General features: G+C 35.8%; 1 protein-coding gene across 1 annotated transcript; it reads right to left on the bottom strand.

Moving 5' to 3' along the window:
• Positions 1–4,906: 4,906 nt before the first annotated feature.
• LOC113094728 (lysosomal alpha-glucosidase-like) lies at positions 4,907–21,236 on the bottom strand. The gene is made up of 20 exons (XM_026260404.1): positions 21,061–21,236; positions 18,331–18,957; positions 17,600–17,748; positions 17,282–17,447; positions 16,292–16,388; positions 14,301–14,420; positions 14,095–14,213; positions 13,351–13,482; positions 12,637–12,747; positions 11,869–11,982; positions 11,688–11,772; positions 11,484–11,601; positions 9,021–9,154; positions 8,769–8,920; positions 8,380–8,528; positions 8,113–8,254; positions 7,919–8,017; positions 7,356–7,520; positions 6,359–6,505; positions 4,907–6,101 (listed from the first exon to the last, which is right to left on the bottom strand). Exons 2-20 carry the CDS (start codon positions 18,949–18,951, stop codon positions 6,039–6,041), a joined length of 2,883 nt encoding a protein of 960 aa, XP_026116189.1. The 5' UTR covers positions 18,952–18,957; positions 21,061–21,236; the 3' UTR covers positions 4,907–6,038.
• Positions 21,237–26,033: the final 4,797 nt, after the last annotated feature.

The raw sequence follows: 26,033 nt of genomic DNA on the forward strand, positions 1-26,033 counted from the left end.
CTATCCCTGCAGCATTTAGACACTATAGCTTACAGGGAATCCAACCCAAACACCAGACCCGTTGGTTATTTTAGGATCTTATATTTCTGGTCTGTTAAAGGCATTCGACATTTTGCAACGAGCCTTCAGCGCGTGCTGAGTGAGCGAGCGCCTTAGGGGCCGTTCACATATCGTGCCTAAAAACGCATGGAAAACGCTAAGCGCGTCTTTCTCCTCCTTTCCAAAGCGCTCGGGCAGAAGCGCTCATGAGGCGTCTGTCTTTGCTAAGCAACAATGACGTGCTCTCTCCATGAGACGCGGAAATTTCAGCGAAGGATATATGGATTTGCAGCTCTAAAAATCGCTTGCAGTAGCTCTGCTACTAAATTTATTTCAAAATTGCAATCCATATACAACTATGATCAGCTGATCCTTCATCTTGGCTGAGCTCTCAACGTTGTTACGGGAAAGGATGAAGCTGATTGGTTAGTTCTTGTCACATGACCCGCGGTGCGCTTGCGGCATTCTGAAAAGTTGAGATGTTTTTACATTTTGCTGTATCTAAAACGTATCGAACCGAACCGAACCGAACCGTGACATCAGTGTATCGTATCGAACCGAACCATGAATTTTGTGAACCGTTACACCCCTTATATATATATATATATATATATATATATATATATATATATATATATATATATATATATATATATATATATGTATGTGTGTGTGTGTGTGTGTGTGTGTGTGTGCACACATATACATGCACACACACACAGAAGCAATATTTAATATATATATATTTAATATATATGTCAGTATTTTCCATATTCTCTCTGGGAATATTTAGTTTCTAGGTAGAACAGCTGTGACAAAGTACATAAATTATTTTACCTGCAAAATTAACCCTAGTTTATTAAAGAAAAAAAAAAGTTGTGGTTATTGCAACAACAGAGCAACTTCTACAAAGAAACACATCAAGCATCACATAGAATAAGTGGCAGTGGTATTCATTAGCAATTTTGCAATAATATTGGCCGTAAAAGTAGCCCAGCTCTATTCTGTGAACATGTTATGCTAACTTTTGACCACCAGAAAGTGTCAAAATGCTTCATTTGATATTTTATTTTGAATCCAGATTTTGAATGCAGTGAGCCTTAAGTGTCCAAATACTTTGATGTACATTATAACTAAAATGTAATAGTAGTGTGCATACTTTATATCCTTATTTCTATATAAACATGTTACTGTCTATATTCCTGTTTTGCAGCCAGTGGTAGCTGCATCATGGCAGGTCATTGTTCATGCAGGTGCTGTTCGTATGTTCTTATGGATGTGTCTGTGTTGCAGTGCTCTAGGTGTAGTCGAATTTGTCTAATCTCACACTGCAAGAAACAACACACTGAGGCATGTGCTTTAGACATGACTGACCTTTTACCATTTTAATATATAAACATATACATTTTTAGGTATAAACACACTTTTTAAGATGGACTTACTATTTTGTTCCCATTTAATCATGTTTAGTAGTCTTTGGTCTCAGTTAATAAATTATCAAATGAACAAACTTTTACAATAAATAATATAGAATATTGTGGGGGGTGGGGCGGGGCCGAGAGGCGTGGGAACGAGGAGTGAGGCCAGGTGTAGTGATTGGAGATGAGCTACACCTGAGCCCCACCGTCGGTATCGAGTCCCACGTAGGAGATGGAGGGATATAAAACTGGAGTGACGACCGTGAAGGACGAGAGAGGACCAGGCCTGGGACATTATTTTATGTTTTGGCTTTTATTTGCGTGCACCAGTCGTCCGCGAGGGGCTGGTGCGCTGTTTTGTATTTATTTTGAATATTAAAATTATGTTTTTGATTGTGCGCCGGTTCCCGCCTCCTTCTTCCCGATGATTAGGGAGTTTTTATTATTACAAATATATATAGGCTATAGCCCACAGAATGTGTGGAGAGGACTTGGTTATCTAAAGCAGTAGTTGTCATTCTTTAAATGAACAAAAGATGACAGTAACAGACCAGATCTTAGGTAGGTGACACTTAACACGGACAGGTAAATATACAGTAAAACCGTGGTACTTTGATATTCTGTGCGTCTCGTGATTAATATTCACATGATTTAAACATTAACGGAAACACGGCATGTTTCAGGGGGGATATGTCAAATGATGACGGAGAACTCATGAATTGGAGCCAAGAAGCAGAGACAAGCAGTCTATAAAAAAATATCTTCATAGTACAGTCAACAGTTTATGAGGATACGGAATGATTAAGTTATGTAAACCGTTGAAATGTGAACCAATCAAGATAATCCAGGATTCCGTAGCCCGGGGGTTTAGAATAAACCGAGGTTAGTTAAAAGTGGCATGGGCTTCTAAAAGCTAGGCTACACGGTGAACTGTACCACAGAACAGCAAAAGCCATGCTTACACCATTCTACACTATTTGTTTGTGAAGTAATTAAATATATTGCCAAATTATGTCCTAGAATTAAAAAAAAAAAGTTTTTTTTGACAAAATTTTAAACAATACAAACAAACCCATGAAGACTAATTCATACACATTTCAAAATTGTCAAGGATAATACATTACACACACTCACTCACACACATACACACACACACACGTTTGTTTTTGTGAAAAGTGGGGACATCCCATAGGCGTAATGGTTTTTCTACTGTACGAACTGTATGTTCTATCGCCCTTCACCAACCCTAAACCTAAACCTCACAGGAAGCGTTTTGAAAAATGGGGACATGAGTTATGTCCTCATAAGTCACCCTCTCTTTGTAATACCTGTGTCATACCCATGTCATTATACAGAGTTGTGTCCTGATATGTCACAAAAACAAGAGCACACACACACACTCACACTTAGACAAAGCCATAGGCTTATTTCCATCATGGTCCTTGTGTATATATACATACACAGAGGACCACGATGGAAATAAGCCTATGGCTTTGTGTGTGTGTGTGTGTGTGTGTGTGTGCGTGTGTGTGTGCAATGTATGACAATTTTGAAGTGTGTATAACAACTGTTGGTTCCTTGTTCTTTATTAATAGCTTGCAGCAGACCACACATACTTTTTCTTAATTGGCACATTAAGATAAACAATAAATTAATTTTGTTTGGAAATGCTGAGATTGCTTGCCATGAGATTTAACTCATTAAAAGAGCATGTGGTGTGACTGAGTCATTTCTAACAAACTTGAACTGAATGTATTTGTGTGTGACAATTTTTCTGCTTCCCCAAAACCCTGTGAGTTACCTAATCACGGACTGACAAACTGACTTAAAGACAACCATTCGTGGTATAATGTCTCATCTTTGGCAGATTGACAAAAGGCAAGGCAATGCAAGAGTGAGAAGATGTAACATCTGGAAGCTGTTATCTCTGAAGCCCTCAATACGCACAGAGAATGAGAGGGAGTATGTGATATTGTGTTACTGTTTTCTTCTAGGCTAAATTGAAAGCAATTATGTTTTTACAGCCAAAATAAACATTGTTTTATTGTGAGACAAACACAATAAAAAATAAATAATTTCTAATTAGCTGGAGCTACATTGTATCTCACTGTATCTCTTACTGTGTATTAAATTATGCAATATTCCAGAAGTTGAGTTCTTTTTTTTTTTTCTATTCCAAACTGTACACCGTGTTTTTCATTAAGTTTATTACTATGCATTTGATGGGTTTGGTTCCTTTCAAGAGCAAACTTACTTTATAAATACTGTGCAGTCAGAGCTGATTTTATTGAAATTAGGTTTTGGAGTCATAAAACAGAGACTTCAAAAACAAGCATAGTTGCTGGACCTTAAAATGCAACTCGCTACTTTTAGGTATTTTGTAATTTTTAGAATTTGTTTGACTATTTAGCACCTAATTTTATAATTTTATTAAATTTAAATAATAATGTAATATATAATTGTAACTGCAACTATCAGATTTACAGATATACTACTGTTTGTACTACTGTTTAAGAGTTCTTTATAATATGATATAATATAATAGAGCATAAGAGACTTCTTTCAAAAACATAAAAAGCATTACTGACTTCAAACTTCTGAACAGTGTATTTTTCACTGTACACAAATAAAACCGTAAAGAGGTAACAAATCTTCCTATGGGTAATTCATATTTTCTAATTGTCATTTATTATTGTGGGACGTAAAGCCTCAAGCTGAAGGGTCTTTATTGGTCTTTTAACAGTCCTCTTGTGAATCAGATGTTTTCTCACTGCAGAATATTACAAGTGGATGATAACAGAATCTAGCTTTGACATGTTTCATATTCATTAACTTTTTCAAAAACACACTAGTATGCACTCAAGTAATTATGTCTTATCTAGGTTTGCTGTATTTTGGCATGTTTTAAAGATAATTATGATGGCTGTTTTGTAATTAAATGAAATCTCTTGGCAGAGGAAGGTTGTGTTTTGGGGCTTTTTTAAAAAGCACTTTTCTACATGCAGCACTTTTCTTAAAGCTCCATCATTTTTAATTGCCTAGTTAATACGGTCAGTGACGTCTGTCACTAATCAAGAAATCTTTCCTGCCCCATAGATAATTCTATCTTTATTCGTCTCTTTTCTTCTTCTTCTTGATTTCTTTCTGCCTTCATTGGCCCGTACAGAAATAAGCTTTCAGCTTGCTGTCATATCATGCTTGATGCAGAAGCACAAGTCTGGCCTTGATCTTCAAACAGGTCTTGTGTCAGTGTGAGATGAAAGCTGAAGGTTCAGACGTGTAGATACACTCCCAGAGGAAGCCGTGTTACTATCAGCACAGGTTTTTAACAGAGCAGTTTTACCATGTTGCTAGGGTTTTCTTTGTTTTTTCTTTATATGCTGTACTGTTTCTAATTGATTGCTAGTTGGCATATCACAGCCTTAAGTCAAAAGAAAAACACAAGAAAAAAGAAGAACACTTCAAATCTTTATTGCACACTACCCTGTAACTTTCTTGTGAAATACTGTACAGCAGTTTATTCAGGGTCATTTAAAGGAAAGAAGCCTTAAACTGCCTCATACTGTCATAGATATATTATTTAGATTCAGTTTCAGGCACACAAATCTATACATTTGAATGTTTTCATAAGTTGTACAGAAGCCCAGTGCTATGAAAGGAGGGTTTTATACATTCACAGTAAAGCCACTGAATGTTGAATCACATCTTTGATGAACTATAAGGCACAATGTTATGATATACATGTTAATATCAACAGCATGTGGTAGGAGATAAGCCATGATGAATAATGTACAGTGATTTACTTGCGTACTATTTTCATGGCTATTCATTTTTAGAATTACTCACTTTGGACGATAAAACGAATCATTTATGAGAACAAAAACTATTTCTGTCACATTTGGATTGGCTGAACATATTGGATCATTTCAATTACAAGCCTGTCAGTACATGGAAACTAAAGCTCAAACATGCATTCCTGCTGCATCAGAATGTCCTGTGCAAACATGCTAGTGAACAATATATATATACACATATGCAAATCAGAATAATAATGACCAACTTAATTTGAAAGAATCTGAAAGGTTATGATTTCAGCAGGATCTGATTTTATTTTAAGATACTCAAAATCAACTTGAACTTGCCTACTTTTTGGTGGTATGGTGTAGTGTAAACCATAATGAACTTTAAGATGAAAAGCTTTATTCGACTGTTAAAGGTTTAAAAGAGTGTCAGAAGAATCTTTCTGTTCTGGAAACAATATCAGCAATAAAAGGCAGTGATAATAACAGCAGTTTAAATACATATCTACCCAATAACAGAACAAACTAGTTTAATTAAAAAAACACAATTCTTCCCTTCGGTTTTGCTACCTTTTGAGTGCAACTGACCACCACGGGGTCAATAATACAAACATTCAACATACAATCAATAATCGGTCTTATCCTTTCTGGTTTATATTTGATTTCAGGTTGGAACCGGAACCACCATTGTGCAAGTACTGAGATGAAGTCATTTGAGATGTTACGGTCATGATTTCTGCAGTAACTTCCAATTTTGCAATAGTGGTGATGACGGTCACATTTACATCCAGTTGATTGTGAAGTTACGACTGAGGTTCAGACCCAAGTCTGTTACTGTCAGCACCTAGATGGGCATAAGACAAGAAAAATATTTCATTTTGCATGAATTTAAGTTTTTTTTGTACTTAGACTGTATTTAACTATGTATTTTTTGAAATATATTAAAAAATAATGATCGATACCACTGCAAATTTGAAAGCTTGTATCAGTGGACTGCGAATGGACATTTTTATCCTTCTAACTTACTGGGAATGGTTCAAAATTCACCTGAAATGTACAAAACCATCACTCCTAAAACAATATTTAAGTATACTGTATTACCTGATTGTCATGGTAAGTGAACGCTGCCTCTTGTGAATTCACAGTTACGTTTTCTGGCTTCACCTTCACCCCATAAAAGGAAACGGTCTCCACTGTGATGTAAGCAGCCTCTTCATGATTATGCAGCACCTCTGATGTCATCGTATTCTGAAGATCATAAATAAAGAAGATTATAGTCATCATCCCTGAAATCAGGCATGGTTATAACTAATGCAAATTATCCAAAGTAGTTGACATCATCATCATTTAGAGAAACATTTAAGAACAAGCAAGTGTTACATTTAATAAAATACCTTTGGATAAAAATGGGTATGTAACATGCCAATAGTATACCGGAACAAATGAATGCTTATTAAATGGGACATCAGATTCAAAATTCACATTTACATGGTGTTTGCATGTAAATGTGTTTTCGCATTGTGTGGGCACAACCACATTGCAATGATAAAAATCCATTTATTCCTTTTTTTAATCCCCAAAAAGCCTACACAGTCTCTTATCAAGCTGTTTTGATTTTCTGTGCACGATGATGTCATAATGCTCAGACCCTGCGCACGACTCATGGTTTGTCCCTTATTAGCATATTTCCAGCCTCAGCCAGTAGTACACTGTCTGCCATTTTCTCCGCGCTTGAGCAGCTGTAGCGACAACATCTCATAAGCAATGCAGGTGTTTTGTAGTTGGAGGTAAAAATGAACATAAGAGTCCCACCACCCACCACCGAATACACGAAAAACAGAGGAGAGGGGTGGGGTGAGCAGTAGCTCATTATCATTTAAAGAGACATGCACTGAAATGGATCGCTGTGATCACATCCGTTTTTGACAGACAAAAAGGGTGTTGTTTCACATGACCATTGAGGAATTTTAACAAAAGTGTGTTACAGACACTTCATGAAAACCCCAAAGAATTGTGGGAAATATGCATCTGATGTCCCCTTTGAAAACGAAAGCATGCTGGTTTATTGCAGTAAACGTGTATTGTGCATTTTCTGTACCTGTTCCACTGTGAAACAGATGTAAGCATACTGATCTTTCTCGTAAGTGTCAATGGTCTCTCCATCATCCCAAAATAAATCACCCTTGGCCAGGCCGTCCTCACTCAGACTCACAATCAGATTAAGGGGCTGACCGCTGCTCACCCACAGGGTGGTGTTAGGTCTCTGAAACACAAATCATTTCTAATAAACAAGGCAACAGATAGAAGTGATCAGACGGTATAAACACATGCATATGTGCAAATGCTACCAAAAAGTTAATGTCATCTGAATAACAAAGTTTGCCTTATAATTATAGCTCTATTATTACATTAGAGTATAAATATATCTTACTTACAGTGTGTGTGTGTATTATTTGTTGAAAATGTTCTTCTCCGCCAGAGCTCACAAAACTATTATTGTGTGTGTGTGTGTGTGTGTGTTTATTATATATACATATATATACACACATATATACATATATATAATATAAAATGATACAGAAATTACTTATAAGTACACACAAAAAAATATCCGTTACATAATGTATTGAGTATGTATATGATGTGATCGGTCTCTGTCACCTGTGTAGGTATGATGGAACCCTCTCTGAGATGTAGGTTGATTTTGTCTAATGGAGCCTTAAGATTGATTTCTTCTCCACTGCTTACCAATGTGTCACCCTAAATATGAGACAAATGAATATGAATATTGTAAGAGACTCTAAAGTAAGAGAATTGTGAGTTTCTAAGAGGGATTCCAGAGAGATGTGACTTACGGTGTGGAAATCGTACCAGAGACCTTTAGGGAAATATCCTACAACATGATCTTGCCCTGCCTCCAAAACCGGTGTGACCAGCAAACTCTTTCCCCATAGGAACTGTTTATCTATCCCGTATGTCTTCTCATCGTTTGGGAACCTTAAACACAGCACAAAAAAGTTTTATATATATCTATATGCTACAAGATTACGCATTCAAGTTTGGGAGTAAATGATTCCTTAAAATGTAAATTGACATATAGTCAGGTTTCGTGTTCATCTTACTGGAAGAGCAGTGGTGTGGCGACTGTCTGTCCACTGATGTGTGCATGATGGAAGAGTGTGTAGAGATGTGGGAACAGGGAATAACGTAGGAGGATGACTTCTTTCATTGCTATTCGAGCTGCAGGACTAAATGCAGTTGGTTCCTGATCCTGTTGTGAAATGACAAAACTGTTAATTCAGAAAAGTGTCTTTGAAACACACACACACACACACACACAAAACATTATAAAAACAATATTGTCCTACCAAAACAACTGACAGATGGGATAATAATAATAAAAAAAAATATACAGAGGCTCTAAAACAGCACATATTTCAGCATTAAGAGCTAAAAAATATTACTGAACAGCTGTAGTTAGAGTGTTTAGGACAGATGGAAGAAAGTTCACCTGTTCATCTATGGAGTTGTGATTTCTTGAAAAGGGGTAGAAAGCTCCAAGCTGGGTCCATCGGACACACAGTTCTTCTGTAGTGCTGCCTCCAAAGCCACAGATGTCTGCCCCAATAAGAGGAATGCCCAGGATGTTAAATGTCAGCATACCTGGGAAAGAGGAAGGAAGTGGTTAGTGTAGCTGTAGAAAATACAAAACTCTATGGGACTAACTCTGACCTCAGCAGAGCACAGGTGTGTGTGTTTATACCTGGTATGGATGTGGCCAGGTCTTTCCATTGGCTCCTGTTGTCTCCGAGCCAGTGGCCTGAATACTTGCCCTGACTGGGAAACGTAGAGCGGGAAATGACGAAGGGACGCTTATCTGTGATCTTCCTCAAAGCACTGAGAGAGACAAATGGACGTGATCCACTTACATTTGACAACCAGAGAGTGTTTTTTTTTTATTACTTTGGAAATTATATTTTTTGTTTATCATTTTAAAACAAGCTTTTTTTGGTTAAATGTTTTGCTTGAAAAGTGTGGTTATGAAAAATACACACACATACATATATATATAGATAGATAGATAAGTCATTACTTTTTAAAAGTTTCAGGTCTGTAAAATGTATAAAACTTTTTTTTTTTAAAGAATCTAATGCATTTTAATCAAATAATGAAAAACAGTAATATTGTAAAATATTTTTTCCCTGAGATGGAAATGTTGTATTTTTAGCATTCAGAAATAATTTTAATGTGCATATTGAATACTCAAGAAACTTTTCTTATTATTACAATTGAAAACCGTTGTGCTGCTTAATATTTTAGTGGCTACAGCTTTGTTTTTAATAATTCTTTGATGAACAAAGTTCAAAAGAACAGCAAAAGAAACAACAGCAATTTGAAATATAAATATTTTGTGCCATTTTTGGGGCTGTGAAGTGATTACATTTTTTTACCTAATTAATTACACAATGTGGTGATTAATTAATTGCAAATTAATTGTACATCAAATTTGTCTGAGAAATTACCCCCCAAAATACAATTCAAAGCCATGATTGTGTAAAATAAGAAATACATCAAATAGACCTTGCGAAAAGTAGCTTTAGACGGAAATAATTTACTTGATTCAACAGAATTTATTACACAAACCTTTTTTGCTACAATGGCCTAACACAAACTGTGTAACATGAAAGAAGATATTTGAGAATTGTTTTGTCCATACAATGGAAGCCAATGGAATACAAAACAGTTTAGTTAACAGCATTCTTCAAAATATATTAATTTATTGTCGCAAAAAAAAAAAAAAAGAAAGAAAAAATCATACAGATTTTAGAAATTTTGAGTGAATTATTAATTTAATTGGTTTTTATTTACAGAATTATGAAATAAATGTTTAAACTGCCAGTAGGTGGCGGCAAATGTCTTAACAATTAATGAAGCCAGTCTTTCATTCAGTCCATTCATTTAAACGGCTGTAATATTTTTGTTAATTTATCTAAAACGGACAATAATATGCTGCCAATCAACTGTATGAAACATTAAATGACTTTTGTAGGTCTGGGGCAGGTGCGTTAAATTAAGAGTGCATTCATTTTTAAAGCATCATTTCTTCATAACTGTTAGGGCTATGTATTGCTAAGAATCTAGCAATATGAAACGTAACACGAAACAGGGGTTGAAATACGATATATTGCGATACATTGTGATACTTTAACAAGACGATATATTGGGATATTTCTTATTTTAGGAATAGTATACATTGTAAGGAAAGCTGTCATTAAGAACACCACCACATGCAAACCTTAGCAATAAATAAATAAATAAAAAATGGTTTAACCAGAAAACAGTGGAATCTGCATTTGTAATAATCAGTCCCTGTAACATTCAAAGTTATTGAACCACTTTTTGTGCACTATGAGTAAAGGGGGATAAATTAAAGTGCTTGCAGGATCCTTTAATAAAATAAAACAATATAAAAACAATAAAAGCATAATCTTAAAAACCAAGCCTTGTGCATAATAAAGAATAATTTTCTGAATATAGAACAGTTGGTTTGATACCTTAATCTCAAACGGTGTCAGTTTAATTAATTTAAGTGGGTACAGTATATAAAACTTGAAAAATATGGATTCAATACTGTATATAAAAACAAAGGCATAATCTGAAAAACTAAGCCTTGTGCATTATGCTGAATAATATTCTGTATATTTTACAGTTGTTTTGATACCTTTAGATCAAATGGTGTTGTCGTTTAATGGATTTATATTATTGCATACATTAAAAATTGTAAAATTATTATAAAACTGTAAAAAACAAAGAAAAACAAAAAACGGAACTTTGTGCAATGACAGGGATGTTTATCTGAACATTTTAGTTTTGGTTTTATATTATAATGTCACATAGTTAAATTGTTTAATTGATTTAAATGGTTAACTGTTTAAAATTTTCCGCCCTAGAAATTAAGCCTAGCGCAATGTAAAGGACATATATTTATGACAATCGGAGTTAGTTTGGGCTAAAAACATAACAGCCACAAAGAGTTTCATTGACAAAAAAAAAACAAAAAAAAAACCAATGTCAAACTAACTACCATTATAAATGTCTTTGTCACTTTTGATCAATTCCATGCATCCTTGCTGAATAAAAGTATTAATTTCAAAGTATTAAAAAAAATACCGACCCCAAACTTTTGAACAGTAATATGTGTGTATTTTTGTATGTTTGAGTGTACCTTTCAGTTGCCTTAGCTTCCATGAGTCCATACAGACTGTGTATGTTGTAGTGAGTGGAGATTTTCTGACGTGCAGATGCACACACAGTCTTGGCCTTTAATGTTCCACCCAGAATCCCTACAGCAGACAATACCATGTCTCATCATTGGAATAAACATAGCAGGCACAATTAGATCTCCACATAATAGCTACTACACTGATACCTGGGGTGTAGGGAGGATTTTCCAGGTCATTCTCAGGACAGCCATTCAGTGATCCATCAAAAAAATTAGATGGTTCATTCATGTCCTTGGGGGAGAGAAATAAAGAAGAGAACATGATCAATGCTTGAGTAGCTGCAAATAAAAACCGTCAAATAGGCAACAATGCAAATGCACAACATACAATCCACACGCCATCAAAAGGCACTTTTTCATGGAAACTCTTCAGATTCTGGTACCACCATTCATGTGTGTCTGGATTGGAGAAATCTGGAAAGGCCGTGAGTCCTGGCCAGACCTAAGAAAAAAAAAACTCCTGCAGTCAAGCCTCAGTCACATATAACAAATGTAATGTACAATAATATTAATTATTATAAGATTTATATTTAATTTACATTTATATTAAATTTTTCTAATAAGAGTTTTTTGTTTTGCTTAGTTTTTTGACTGGCCACGTACTAATTATTTCTAAGAACTAAATATTAATTGATAAACCAAGTTTCTGTTTTAGATTTGTCTAGACATGGACTTCATACTGACACTGATTGCAGAATTACACAAGTTTATTATTGGTTGCCGATGCCACGGTTTACTTGCCAGCCATGATCAATTTATAGTAATTTCATAAATTAATACTTTTATTCAACAAGGCCACATTAAATTGTCAAAGGTGATAGAAAAGAAATTAGGAAATGTTAAAAAAAAAAAGAGTTTTAAATCATATTAAAATTATTTCTGAAGGATCATGTGACACTGAAGACAAAAGTTTTCCATCACAGAAATAAATTACAGTTTTAAATATATTCAAACACCTATTGCTTTAACATTTTAATTAGATTTTACAATATTACTACTATTACTGTATTTTTGATCAAATAAATGCAGTCTTGGTAAGCATAAGACAAATATATATTTAATTGTATACTTAAGTATTTTATATACTTAAGTGTACCTTCCCAGTAAGGATGTCTCCATTCGAATCATTGATGAAGATGCCCCTCTTCTTCCCTTCATCAAATGGCCAGTAGGAGCCAGACGGCTGAGAGTTACTGATTCCGGGATCCTGATGAGGAAGTGCAAAAGAGACAAACACACAAGCTGCAGTTTACATAAAGCTCACTTCAGCTACAGTCAATCCAGTGACAAATCCAAACGCTCCAGTGAGGGTTTCAACTGCAGTCATGTGAAACATTCAGTTGCCAAACCGTCCTCATGACTGTCAGTGTGATTCTACTGCTCCACAAAAAAGACGAGAGCCAAAAGAGGAAGTATGTCGAATGAATATTTTGCAGGAGAAGGATATTTTATAAACCCACAGAACATAGGAGCTCCTCTCATTTTGATTTTTAGTTTATAAATAAATCTATTAACAATCTACTAAAATTATTCAGGCCACACTGAACATGAATGAATGTCATCACATATTAAACCAACTGGCATCTTCTAACAAAAGATGCAAGAGCTATTGTTTGAGCGTGAAACTAACTTCAGTTTTCTGACATTTTTTGGAGCAATGACAACGAACTGGTGTCGAGGAGATTATTAGTGAATGTATGAAGTCAGTTACCTTTCAAGACCATTTAGGTGTTCTGAAAGAGTAACTACAGGGGTAGTTCATTCATTTCACAAATGATTCTTGTGTAATTGTGTCAAAGTGCGTGTGTACCAGGATCATGACGTAGTGTTGATCATGTCTATGAAGGTCTTTCACAAGGTCAGGAAGGGTGGAAAAGTTCATAGTGTCATAAGTGAAATCTAAAGCATGATCCATGTAGTCAATGTCATTCCACTGAACATCCTGAAAGACAGAAAAAAAAATCAGTTTGCTATTTGAACAATTTGCAACTAGTGCAAAGCTTTCTATTCCTTATGCTAGATGCATAATGCCAAGTGTTTTTCTGTGGTTCATCACAACAGCTCATTGTTTGCTTTGGGAGTAAACAAGCATTGCTGAGTTATATACTACTATTATTTATTTACTATTACAGTATGTATATTTTTTATTAGATTTATTTATTTTAATTTTAGTTTAATTCTAATAATTCTATGTGTTTTTGTCATGTCATATACCGGTATGTGAGTATATAGCATTACAGTATTTTTATTTTTTTAAAAGTATTACTTCAACTTCTTTTTTTTTTCAGTTAGTAGCCAAAGAAACAATTATTATTATTATTTTTTATATATTAATATTTTATTTAAGCTTGATTACAATTACTGAAAACAAAACTAGTTAATAGTTTTAGCTAACAGTAACAATACTAAAGAAGAGATACTGTAATGTTATACATTTTTTGCATTTTCCGTGCTGAATGTATTTAATAATTTTTCTTGTTGTCTGTCGAAAGCGTAAATCTGGAGGGTTACAGCTGAAGAGTTAAAATTCCAACCAATCTAAGAACTACAGTACCTGAGGTATCCCAAAATTACGCATTTCTTTTACAACATTCCAGGTTTTGTCACTTGACTTGTAGCCCCATCGGCAGAGATGATAGCCCAGAGCCCAGTAGATGGGCATTGCAGGCTTCCCTTCGGAAAAAAGAAAATATATAATGATTAGTTCATAAACCTCATGTCACAAATACTTATCAAATACTGCTCATGATGCTTGCTGACCTACAACATCCAAGTACTGAGCGATCACAGAGCTGGGATCCGGGCCTAGGAAAATGTAAAAGTCAAGGATCCCACCAATCATGCGCCAGGTGATAGCGGGAGCAGGCTGCAGAGCCACATCTACAAAGATTTTTTACACAAGTCATTACTAAGTTCAGACAGCACATACCTACACAAGTATGAGAAGGCATTACCATTGTTTAATACCATATTTAGCATTTTAATAGCATTTTTTCAGACATGCACCACTGTAATGCCGTGAAGAATCATGCATAAAGTATTTACAAATATGGTAAATTGAAAAATATAAATTTCAAAGAATGTATAAATAAATACATAAATAGTATATAGTAACTTGAGTCGCAGGTATTAGCAAACAACAACGATACAACAATCCGATCAATTCCCGAGGTATAAAATTCTGCTTTGCCATTTTTCTTTTTTTCGAGAAGCAAATTTGATGTAGATATACGTCACAAAAGAGGAAAAAAGATTTTAGCAATCTGCTTTCATGCGTTTCTGCAGAACCAATGGCTGATGTTAAAGGGGGGGTGAAATGCTATTTCATGCATACTGAGTTTTTTACAGTGTTAAAGAGTTGGATTCCCATGCTAAACATGGACAAAGTTTCATAAATTAAGTTGTACGTTTGAAGGAGTATTTCTATTCCAAAAATACTCCTTCCGGTTTGTCACAAGTTTCAGAAAGTTTTTTTCGAGTATGGCTCTGTGTGACGTTAGATGGAGCGGAATTTCCTTATATGGGTCCTGAGGGCACGTTTGCCGGAAGAGCGCGCGCTCCCGTATAGCAGAGCAGAGAGAGGCTGTGCACAGACAATCACTGATCAGAGCGAGAGCGTCGCGAAATGTCACAAAAGGAGTGTGTTTTTGGTTGCCAGGGCAAGACAACCCTGCACAGATTACCAAAGAAAAAACAGCATTAAGGGACCAGTGGATGGAGTTTATTTTTACAGAGCATCAACAGAGTTGTGCAAGTGTTTGTGTTTGTTCCCTGCATTTCGAAGATGCTTGTTTTACAAACAAAGCCCAGTTTAACGACGGATTTGCGTATCGTTTATTTCTTAAGAATGATGCAATCCCAACGAAAAAGGGTCACGATTGTGTGTTGGAACCACAGGCGGTGAGTAAAACTGCTTCAAATATCTCTGCCTTCTTGTTAGTGCGTCCGCCTCCCATCGGAGACCCGGGTTCGAGCCCCGCTCGGAGCGAGTCCTTGCTGCTGCTGCTCTCGTTCAGTTTCAGCCTTCACAGCTGTCACAGCTTCCAAAAGCTCTCAACGCAACTGGCGCTCGTGATTCTTTAGCTCCGCCCAAACGTCACGCCTCCAGGCGCTCGTGTTTTTCCGGGAAAAATCGGTAAAGACTATCTTTCTCTTATGAATATAATAAAACTAAATACTTTTTGGAGTTATAAGAGATGCTGTACTACTCTATAGGTACTCAAGATTAACATGATATTGAGTGAAAACGAGCATTTCACCCCCCCATTAAACACAAACACCATCTTGACATTATCCCGTACAACACAGATTGACGGGCAAAATGCAGAGCATTTCAGAACCAAATGCAAAAAGCCAAAAAAAAAAGTTGTTATTTAGATAAATAGATTTTCATAAAAGTTTACAAATTAACACAACTAATAGTTCAAAGTATCGTGTAGGAAGCTGATGTGAAGCTGATATGATTATTCTTGATAGGAACATAGACATGAATGTCTCTGACAACACAAAATATTAATCTTATAATTGGGTGTATTATCATGATCAAATACAAGGCTTATCATAATCATGACAAATCAAACAAGGCTCAGAGCAAAAATAACATGCAACCTAATTCAGTCAAAGCAGGTTTATACTATTTAAACGGAAATTCACTGCTTGTGAAGTGGTACATGGTTTGCATTGGAAGAATACTAAATGCACATTCACCTCAATGTCAATTTAGAATCACGTGTGCATATGTGTGAGCCTACCCATTGCATTGCTGTTGAGCATGAAAAACCCATGTGCCATTCCATCAGATTCCATGGAAAGATAAAATGGATGGACGCCATAGAGGTTGGTCAGCTCCTGAAAGAACCGACAATCAACAAACGCAGAACATTCAGTGCGATCTGGAACATATACTAATCTGGAATGATGCTTGAAGTGCTTTTAAGGGGGTCAAGTTATAATGTTCAATGTAATATGCTCACCAATGGATCCTCTACAGGAAATGGGTGCCGTCAGAATGAGAGTTCAAACAGCTGACAAAAACATTAAAATAATCCATAAGCAATCCACAAGACTGCAGTCCATCCATTAATGTCTATGACGTGTTTGTTTTTAATCCATTATTAATGATTTTTACTTCAAATCCATTGTTTCTGGCTTAAATATGAGTCCCCTATCCATGAAATGGCTTCCTTTAGAGAGAAAAGTAATCTTTCTGAATCAGGAGAGAAATATACACAGGCTAAGCACCATTTACAATTTCTAAACAGCTATGTAGCTGGATTTTGATGTGAGAGGACAACAAGGGGATGGACTTTTTCCCTAGACAATGCATTATAGTGGATCATGGACTTGTATTTTGGCCAGAAGCAATGGACTGAAGTTAAAATCATCTTTTTGTTGTTTTTGTTTCTTATAACCAAGCAGCTTTTCACTTCACAATACATGAATTGATGGGCTGCAGCCATGTGGATTACTTGTGGAATATTGTGATGTTTTTATCAGCTGTTTGGACTCTTATTCTGACGGCACCCATTCATTGCAGTGGATCCATTGGTAAGCAAGTCATGTAATGCTAAATTTCTCCAAATCTGTTCCAATGAAACAACAAACACTTCAATGTTAGATGATCAGAGGATGAGCACATTTTTAGAAAATGTATTTTTGCATGAACTGTTTCTTTAAGGCTTGTTATTAGATTTGAAACAGAACTGACAGATTCATACGTCAGAAGACTTATGTCAAGGTACCATGGGTGGGACATCTCGAGCCCACATAGTGAGAGTGTTCCACTGGACGTCATGCAGAAAGTTGGAGCGATGTTCACCCAGTCCATATATGAAACGAGATGGTAATGATGTGGACATCTGCAGAAACTGATCCGCGTAGAAGAGAGGAGCTATGGATGTGTTCAGCCTGATGGCACATGAACAGATGTTAATAACTCGATACTGATACAAAGAGTTTATTGGTGATCACTTCTAATGGTTAAAGAAACTAAATCATTCAATTTGTATTTTTTTAACAGGTCTGTGTTTTCATGTTAGTTGAAAATAGACAGTACTTACAGCACAGTTCCTGTCTGTGCTCTCTTGACGATCAGCCCAAAGGGTTCTTTGATGAAGTCTACAGTGTAAGAGGGGTTTGATGATGCTCTTTTCTGAACCACAGGAACATCTATAGGCACCTCATACCTCTTTTCAGCCGGATCTGTTATCTGTTCATGATACAGGAATACAAAAATAGAAAATAGTTTGTTTGAATTGTAATAATATATTTCACATTATTTCAATAATTAAAAGTTAATTTCGATGATTAAAAATGAATATTAATTAAAATTATTTCATTTAACTCTATAAATATTCACTATCAACAGATATATATATATATATATATATATATATATATATATATATATATATATATATATATATATATATATATATATATATATATATATACAAAATGACTGTACTGTCTAAAATTCATTTTAAATAAATTTAAGTTTTTAAATTCCTTGTTTTATTTTTTGAATATTGTTTTTTTTTTGTGATTATTTTACTTTATTTTATGTAAAGCACTTTGAATTACCATCGTGAGTTCTAATTTAATTCTAGAGGACTGTGATGTAAATAAATGCTAACGGATAATTTTACCACCGAAAAAAAAATATATAATTTGTATTCAGGACTTCGACGTCAACAGTATTGGATAAATAATGTTTTGAGAACATTTTGCTTGATGAATAGAGATGGCGAGCATAACCAGCCAGGAACAGGAAGACCAAAAGTGCTCCCACCTTCACATGCAGTCTGTTGTCCTCCTCATACAGCACCTCCAGCTGCAGTGCATCTATGTCTTTAGGATAATAGGTTTTTTTGTTCCGGAGCAGTTTTCCAGCCTTCCCAATCTCAGTGTTAGTAATTGACACCAACTCGTAGGATGGATAGTCAGGTGTGTAGAAACACCAGGGCACTCCATTCCGTCCTGATGTCTTAGCCTGTGACTGCTGTATGAAGCAGCAGTTTCGAGCATGGCACATCTCCTCCGTGACCACCACACCTCTCTCTGGATAACAGTCAAACCTCCATGCTTCTGGTATCTGCGAGCAGGACTCTGGCTGCAGCCACGTCCCGTTTGGGCTTCTAGCCACAGCGGGAAGAGGGGGTCTGTGAGGTTCTGTGGAGGGTGGCTTATGTAACCAAAATATAGTTCCAAGCAGCCAGACACCAGAGAGAACCACAATAAGTCCTCCAAGGGTCAGCAGGGCGATAGTGATGGAGCAGCGAGGACTCTGGGGCAGCAGGGGCAGTTCTGGGTGTTCTTCTTTCAGATCGGTGTCCGTCGACTCATCAGCATCCAATAATGCAGCTCCTGAGAAATGTACTTCCTCAGGGGTGAGTCTCTTGTACGACACCATTTCAAACTAAAGGTTATAAAGAAAAAAATAATATAATTAAGAGTATTTACTAAGGCAACATCCTCTAACCCTAAGAATGAAATGTTATAACTTGTTTGTGCAATCCGACTAATTCATACCTCTCAAAGAAGCACTGTTGCTTGAATTATACTTTACTGTTTTACTGCATTTTAATCAAATACATCCAACCTCGTTGAGCACAAAAGATTCAGACTAATTTCATAATAAAGTATTTTCATAGTATATATCTGATACTATCAAATCAGAATAATAGTCACAGACTCATAACCCAAAGGTTGCAGGTTCGAGTCTCATACCAGCCACGACTTAGGTGTCTTTGAGCAAGGCACCGAACCCCAACTGCTCCCTGGGTGCCGCAGCATAAATGGCTGCCCACTGCTCCGGGTGTGTGTGTGTGTGTGTGTGTTCACTGCTGTGTGTGTGCACTAAGGATGGGACAGATGCAGAGCACTTATTCTGATTATGGGTCACCATACCTGGCCACATGTCACGTCACACTTCTATTAAGAATCAGTTACAGAAATTATTTTAGCTCGATGATAAAAACTAAACAAGAAAACATTGCATGCATCAGCAGGATTCTCAGCAGTTTCAGCCCCTATAGGACACAACTAGGATGATGTATTTGCCAATATTAAATCCCACTGGAAGTCACGTGACAAATGTCACACAGAGTTGAACACTTTCTAAAGTACATAAAACTGCAGATATGGGGAAGAACTAGAGAGGGAAGTGGGCAAGTGGCTATTGGAGAAAGCATTCTGTTGGAGAGGAAATGAGACCAATAATCATTCTGTACCTCTTCAGCTAAAAAGACTCATGATGTTTTCTCTTTTCCAAAGTTTTAAAAAAGAAAGCATTCACAAACACAGTTTTTTTAAATTCATATAACATGTCTTTTAATCAAGAACATTTGAGGGAAAACTACCCGTGAATATTCAGCTCTCCTTATATTTGCAAATGTGCAGTTGTCCAGAATTGCTATATTTGTAGGGAGCTCCTACAAATGAGTCCCATGTTTGTCCTGAACAGTTAAACTGCCTGCCGTTCTTCAGAAAAATCTTTCAGTTCCCACAAATTCTTTGGTTTTCCAGCATCTTTTACGTGTTTGTACCCCTTCCAACAATGACTGTATGATTTTGAGATCACTCTTTTTACACTGAGGACAACCGGGGGACTCAAATATAACTATTACTAAAGAATCAAACGCTCACTGATGATCCAGAAGGAAACAATACATTAAGAGCCTGGACGTGAAAACATTTTGAGTTTAAAGATCAGGGTAAATTTTTTTTTAATTTATTTAACTTATTTTGTCTTCTGGATAACATTTAAGTATATCTTCTGTAGCTTCTGAAGGGCAGTACTAAATAAAAAAATAAAATAAAAAGATATTTAGGGATATTTCCTTCTGGATCATCAGTGTCCGTTTGAAAATGACTGGATTCATTTTTATAAATTCAGCTAGTATTTTCTTTTGTGGAATTTTCTCTTATGGACTGTAAACATCTGAACATCTTTTTCAGGTCAGTACTAAATATAAATTTACATGCATTTTGCTTTTATTTTGGTAAAATAATTAACATTTTGCAGATACTGCAAAGTGTATGTAAAAATTTGACCCCAGCTGAATATATCGCTACTCTTAAAAGATAGAGATCAAAGTCCAACAAAATACTTCGACCCTTTACACTGCTTTAAAACTAAAAACAGACACAACCCTTCAGACAGTTTGTTACTGTAGAGACTAATCATGGGTAAAAGTGTGACCTTACTTGAAAGATGTAAGTGTAATAACAACAATACCATATATATATATATATATATTGTTTTTTGGATGGTATGGAATTAAAATACCACGGTATGAATACGTGAAATGCACTATAGTCTATGAGCATATCTTATTTTACGTTTATCGACAGGTTGAGGGATTTAAAATAAATTATAGATTAATGACAAATCGATAAAATGACATAGAACAACCTCGTGTGATATTATTATAACACATTATACGACCAAGACGGAGCTTACTTGAAACATCACATGCAGCACATTCAAAAGAAAAACTGCACATTTAAATGCACTTACTGTTTATGCCGTTGGTATATGCAGATTTTAAAAAGTGTCAGTGTTTGACACACTACATCACAACAGTGAAAACCCTCTGTTTTGCGCTTTGGTAAATATCACGGGTGTTTCATATCTTATGAAGTTGGTGTTGTTGTGTGCGTTCTGCAGTTGCAATTGGAATCAGAACCGTTTTGTAATTCGGCTCCTTTAGACGAATCATTACAGTGAACGTGATCAACATGATTCGCCCAAAAGTCCCTATGTCCTCTGCGTTTTCCATGTGTTTCAAATAATTTTCTTGTCAAATGTTGTATCTGCGTTTTTCTACTTTGCCTCGTACTTTTCAATTGTACTATTATCATAGAGAATAGCCCTCACTTTACGAATCGGTTCTAATGAAACATCGAAAAGATCCGGTTCAAAATTTCGAAACCTGTGTAACACTCGCATCTCTTTGACTACATTACTGCCATCTACTGCCCTGGAAGAAATGTGATTGTTAGAGAAATCGTTCATTTAGATATATATTTATGGGGAAAAAAAACATTTAAGCGACAATTAAGTCTTGAACAAACACTGAGAGACAAAGTGACAGTTCAGAAATAATAATTTATATAATCAAGCATATGATTATCATTTTTAAAGTTGAAAACATGGGCTTTTCCCCCTCATGTGTTCGTGATATCAGTCCAGCAGATGGCAGCTCAGTCTAATAATGTGGAATTAAAGCGTCTCCCACAGCAAACGTCTGTTATAGGCCCGGTGTTGTTCCCAATTTCGACCCCATGCCGAATTATTACCCCCCTTGTTCAAATCGCTACCTGATTGCCTAATCCTAACCCCACCCCTAATCCTAACCCGTCCCCCACACCTACTCCTAAACCTACCAATACTAGGGGGGCCGAAATGGTTTTAGCCTAAACCAAGATTAAGCCATAGTTCAGTTAGGACACTTAAGTCATTTTTATAAACATGCATTAGAAAAAAGCATTACCAATCTATCAGTAGACTATTATTGTTGGGTGCCGTGAAAATAAGAAGCTCAAGAGTCTTTTATTTATTTATTATTTTTTTATTCAATTGAATTGCACTCTCTTTGATCTATATTGATTTAATTCAGTTTGATTCAAGGTAAGAAAGGTCAGTCTTTGTTTTGTGCTATAAGATGTCAAAATGTATGAAACTCGACTCAGCACATGCACCACACATTTAATACAGATGAAAGCTTGATCGCTTTTGTTGTTTTAATTATCGATGTTAAGAAATTTGCTCTGAGCCTCATGTTGTTATTAAGCAATTTGACAATAATCTTCCTCTCTGTTCACCCACGCTACAAATGATTCCACAAGAGAAATAAAAAAATATAAGTCTGCTAAATCTAAGATTTGCTCCGCCAGCCTCCTAATTGTAGGAATATCGTTTTGTTTGCCCACGCATTACCTCTAATACTAGATGATCTTCTCTATGTTATGAGGCCCTATTATTGCTGGTATAATAAAGGTGAAACAAATTATAGACAGTTTTCAACCCTAATTTACATGAATCATTCTCAAAACACAAACCCCTCCAGTCAAAATGAAATTGATCTCAGGATAAAGTGTAGCATATATAATATTTTTAAAAGCCCTGTAGAATGCAAAGGTAGAATTATCAACTCAACACTGGGAAATTATGGTAATAAGTTAATTGTTCTTATTAATAAGGAACCTGAGCTGTCAAACCAACCCATCTCCCAAGCAAGCATGTGCGGTTTTATTTTACAAAAATAAAATGCTAGAGGTGAGTTAAAAAGCAGCAATCATATTTTGCTTCTTTTCTTTCCCTTGAATGATTCTTGCCTCGTAAATCTTAGATAGGCCTCTGACCACCACAGTCATTATGCTTATACAGTAGCTTGAGGTCAAGATGACAAGTGCAACAACAGCTAAGAGATACACATATAGTGCGTATATAAATGTGTTTTCTATTATCAATCCAGCATGTTCATCTTTAGCTGGAACAGTTTCCCCCAGGCATGCACAAGGTGATCTCATGGGCCCATATGATGTGACATACACCTGGGCCTCATTATATATATATGCAGTGCTCCAAAACACATAGTGACAGTATATTCAGTCAGTCATCATGGGCATTTTCCAAAGGCTGTTCTATAGGCCTCCTAAGACATGTTATTTTGATTCATTTCTAAGGCAAAGATGCTTGTGGGTTGAGGGTTGTTCTGCTATGCAGTTTCTTTGGGTTGGCCAAGGTTTGGTCATATCTAGCGCCTAATTTTGTATGGTGAAATAGAAAAATAAATAAATAATTACATTTAAAATAAAATTTCGCCAAAGATGGTTCCCATCATTTCAGGTTGTTATTATCATGCCGATGTGTATTCAAGTGTTCGGTTTTTTGTGTCATTTTTTTTTCTTTCTGATTTTTGTGACTGGGTCTGAAGAGTTTGGGCTGGACTTTAATACTGCACCTCCAGCTAATGCTCACTTCTGTGAGACTTGGGCTCCAAATGACGCCATTGGGACGAATGACAGCAGCCATACCTGAGATATTTTGGTTTCATTTTTCTGTGGAAGGAAGTAGAGATGCATTGTCCATTTTTTTTTTCATTCTATGGTTCAAAACGTCATTTTTTAAAAATGTTTTAGTCATGGGAAACACTGGATTTTCTTTAGGGCAGGTAAAAAAACATTGTACGCGAAGGATGCAACATCTGTATCAATGGTAAACGTGTTAAAATTAATTTAATTATTATATTTTTTTTCATTTACAATAACATTAAGTTTGCATGCACAAAACACCATAGTAATCTACAATCATAATAGAATATTTAACAATTCAATGTACACCTTCATAAATTTAATAAAACAAACAAAACCACACCTGATGTGCATTCTTTATTCATAATTTTGTAGATAAAAATCTTGTTGAGTTTTACATAGAATTTGCTACATCACCATTTAGCTCCGACCAAAGTGAGTTGAACACACCTAATGTCATAATTGTGACTTCACAACTCACAAATATGAACTTTCCAAGATGACTTGAATGCACAATGAATTCATGTTCTTAGCACAGAGGTAAAATTGTAATCCTTTAGGGCTATCCCTAACCCAAAGCACAGTATAAGCAAACAGCTCTAATAAAGACATGATTAAAGAGCCACTAGTATCTAAGCCTCCTTCTCATTGTTCTCTCTGCTCTTAATGTTGTACACACATGCGCATGGTTAGTCTCTGATGGGACAGATGCTTCCCAGTGGGAATAATCAGTTTGACCTTGGACGATAGCTTGCAGTCATGCTACAGTGCTGAGACATGGGCATTCACAGCACTTGCACTGAGCTGGAAAAATGCTTTCCACCCCAAGACAAAAAATGTGCTCATACAGCAATATCCACTCTATGAGATAGAAAAATTAGATCTGTCAGTATGCGTGTGTGCGTGAGGAGAGAAAGTAGCCTGTGTTAATGCCAAAAGGCAATGTAGGACGTAATCCTTTGAAATGTATAATGAAGTTTGAGGTTTAGTATTAAGTTATCTTTTTTAAATTAGCTAGGTGTCACTGACAATCCAACACGCCAATATATTGTGAAGCAGGTCAGATATGAAAGAGCGTGTGTGTGTGTTCTTGCGAAGTAACCTCAAGTCACATTTATTCATTCTCTACCCAGGAATGAAATTAAACATTTATTTATTAAAGTCACTGTCAGTCTGCCAGAAAAATTACTTTCTTGAGCACTAAACACACACATGCACTGTGGCATTGAATGAAATCTGGAAGAGTGAAGGAAATTAATTAACTGCAGTTGGGGAACATTTCATCCATGGTACCTTTCATTGGCTCATATAATTTCAAATGTCTTTCTCTCTCTCTCTCTCTCTCTCTCTCTCTCTCTAATAACAGTTTGAGATACATTTGTGCAACTTTAATTTATTTCAGTCTCAAATGACCCTAAAGCCTCTGTCTTTGAAAGCCATGGACTGGCCAGCTTAACAGACATTAATGTAGTAAACCTTTCTGATTTTAACACCATTATACAGAATAAAGTTCACATGTCAGGGTGACATCAAGGATGGATTATGCTTCTGTTAGGCCTTGGGCAACAGTTTCTTTGGCTCTTGTTTAAATTGTGAAATGTTCAGATGATGACACTGCAAATATGATAAATAAAACCACTATTGTGAGATTATTCTGATATTGTGTGACTCACACACAGTATGTTATGAGCACATGTCAAGAGAACTGATTGAAATATGTGGAGTTACTGTTGGGATATGAAGGTGGCAACCAACCAATGCCCACAAAAGAAAGTGCATGAAAGAATGAAAATTAAAATGTGAATATGCATGAGTGCGTATGGTTTATGGACTGGCCAGCCCGTGTCCTGCATAAATGTCCTTTGAAATGCAATGAAATTTTGTACCACAGCCATATGGCATAAGATCAGAGGAGAGACCAGACACAGGCAAATAACCAGCAGCAGCACACACATGCACACATATTTAGCTAAGACTGTGTGCATGGGCTGATATGATTAGATGACCACTTATTCAGTCTTATTCAGGAAGTATTATATAATGTGATGTAAATTGCAAGAATTGTGAGAGATATATTCAGAACTATGAGATCAACTTGAGAAATGATAAAATCAGTATTTTTTTTAAATGTTAACCCACAACTGCAATTAAGATTTAAACCACTCCCCCACATAATTCTTTATCTCACAGTTCTGACTTTATTTATCAGAATTCTGACTCTTTTTCTAAGAATTCTGAATTGATATTGCTATTCTGACATTTTCCCCTTGAGACAAATCCTCTTTTATTTTATTATCATGTAGAGGAAATGGGCTTCTATAGACAATTCAGGTTTGGGAGAATTTGATGAAAATTGTTTGAGTTTAGTCTTCTTGGAAAAGCACTTTTTGGGACACAGTTAAGATTTCTAGAGAAGATTTTTTTTCTCAGAAAAATAATAAAAAATGTATTCCC

Source organism: Carassius auratus, chromosome 1, assembly GCF_003368295.1.
Source record: "Carassius auratus strain Wakin chromosome 1, ASM336829v1, whole genome shotgun sequence".
NCBI classification, from domain to species: domain Eukaryota; kingdom Metazoa; phylum Chordata; class Actinopteri; order Cypriniformes; family Cyprinidae; genus Carassius; species Carassius auratus.

Coding starts and splice junctions, on each gene's coding strand:
- LOC113094728 (XM_026260404.1), bottom strand. CDS start 18,951: ATGGTGTCGTACAAGAGACTCACCCCTGAGGAAGTACATTTCTCAGGA. Junction 11,983..12,636: donor GAGACATCCTTACTGGGAAG/GTACACTTAAGT, acceptor TTTTTTTCTTAG/GTCTGGCCAGGACTCACGGC. Junction 11,602..11,687: donor AAATCCTCCCTACACCCCAG/GTATCAGTGTAG, acceptor TGTCTGCTGTAG/GGATTCTGGGTGGAACATTA.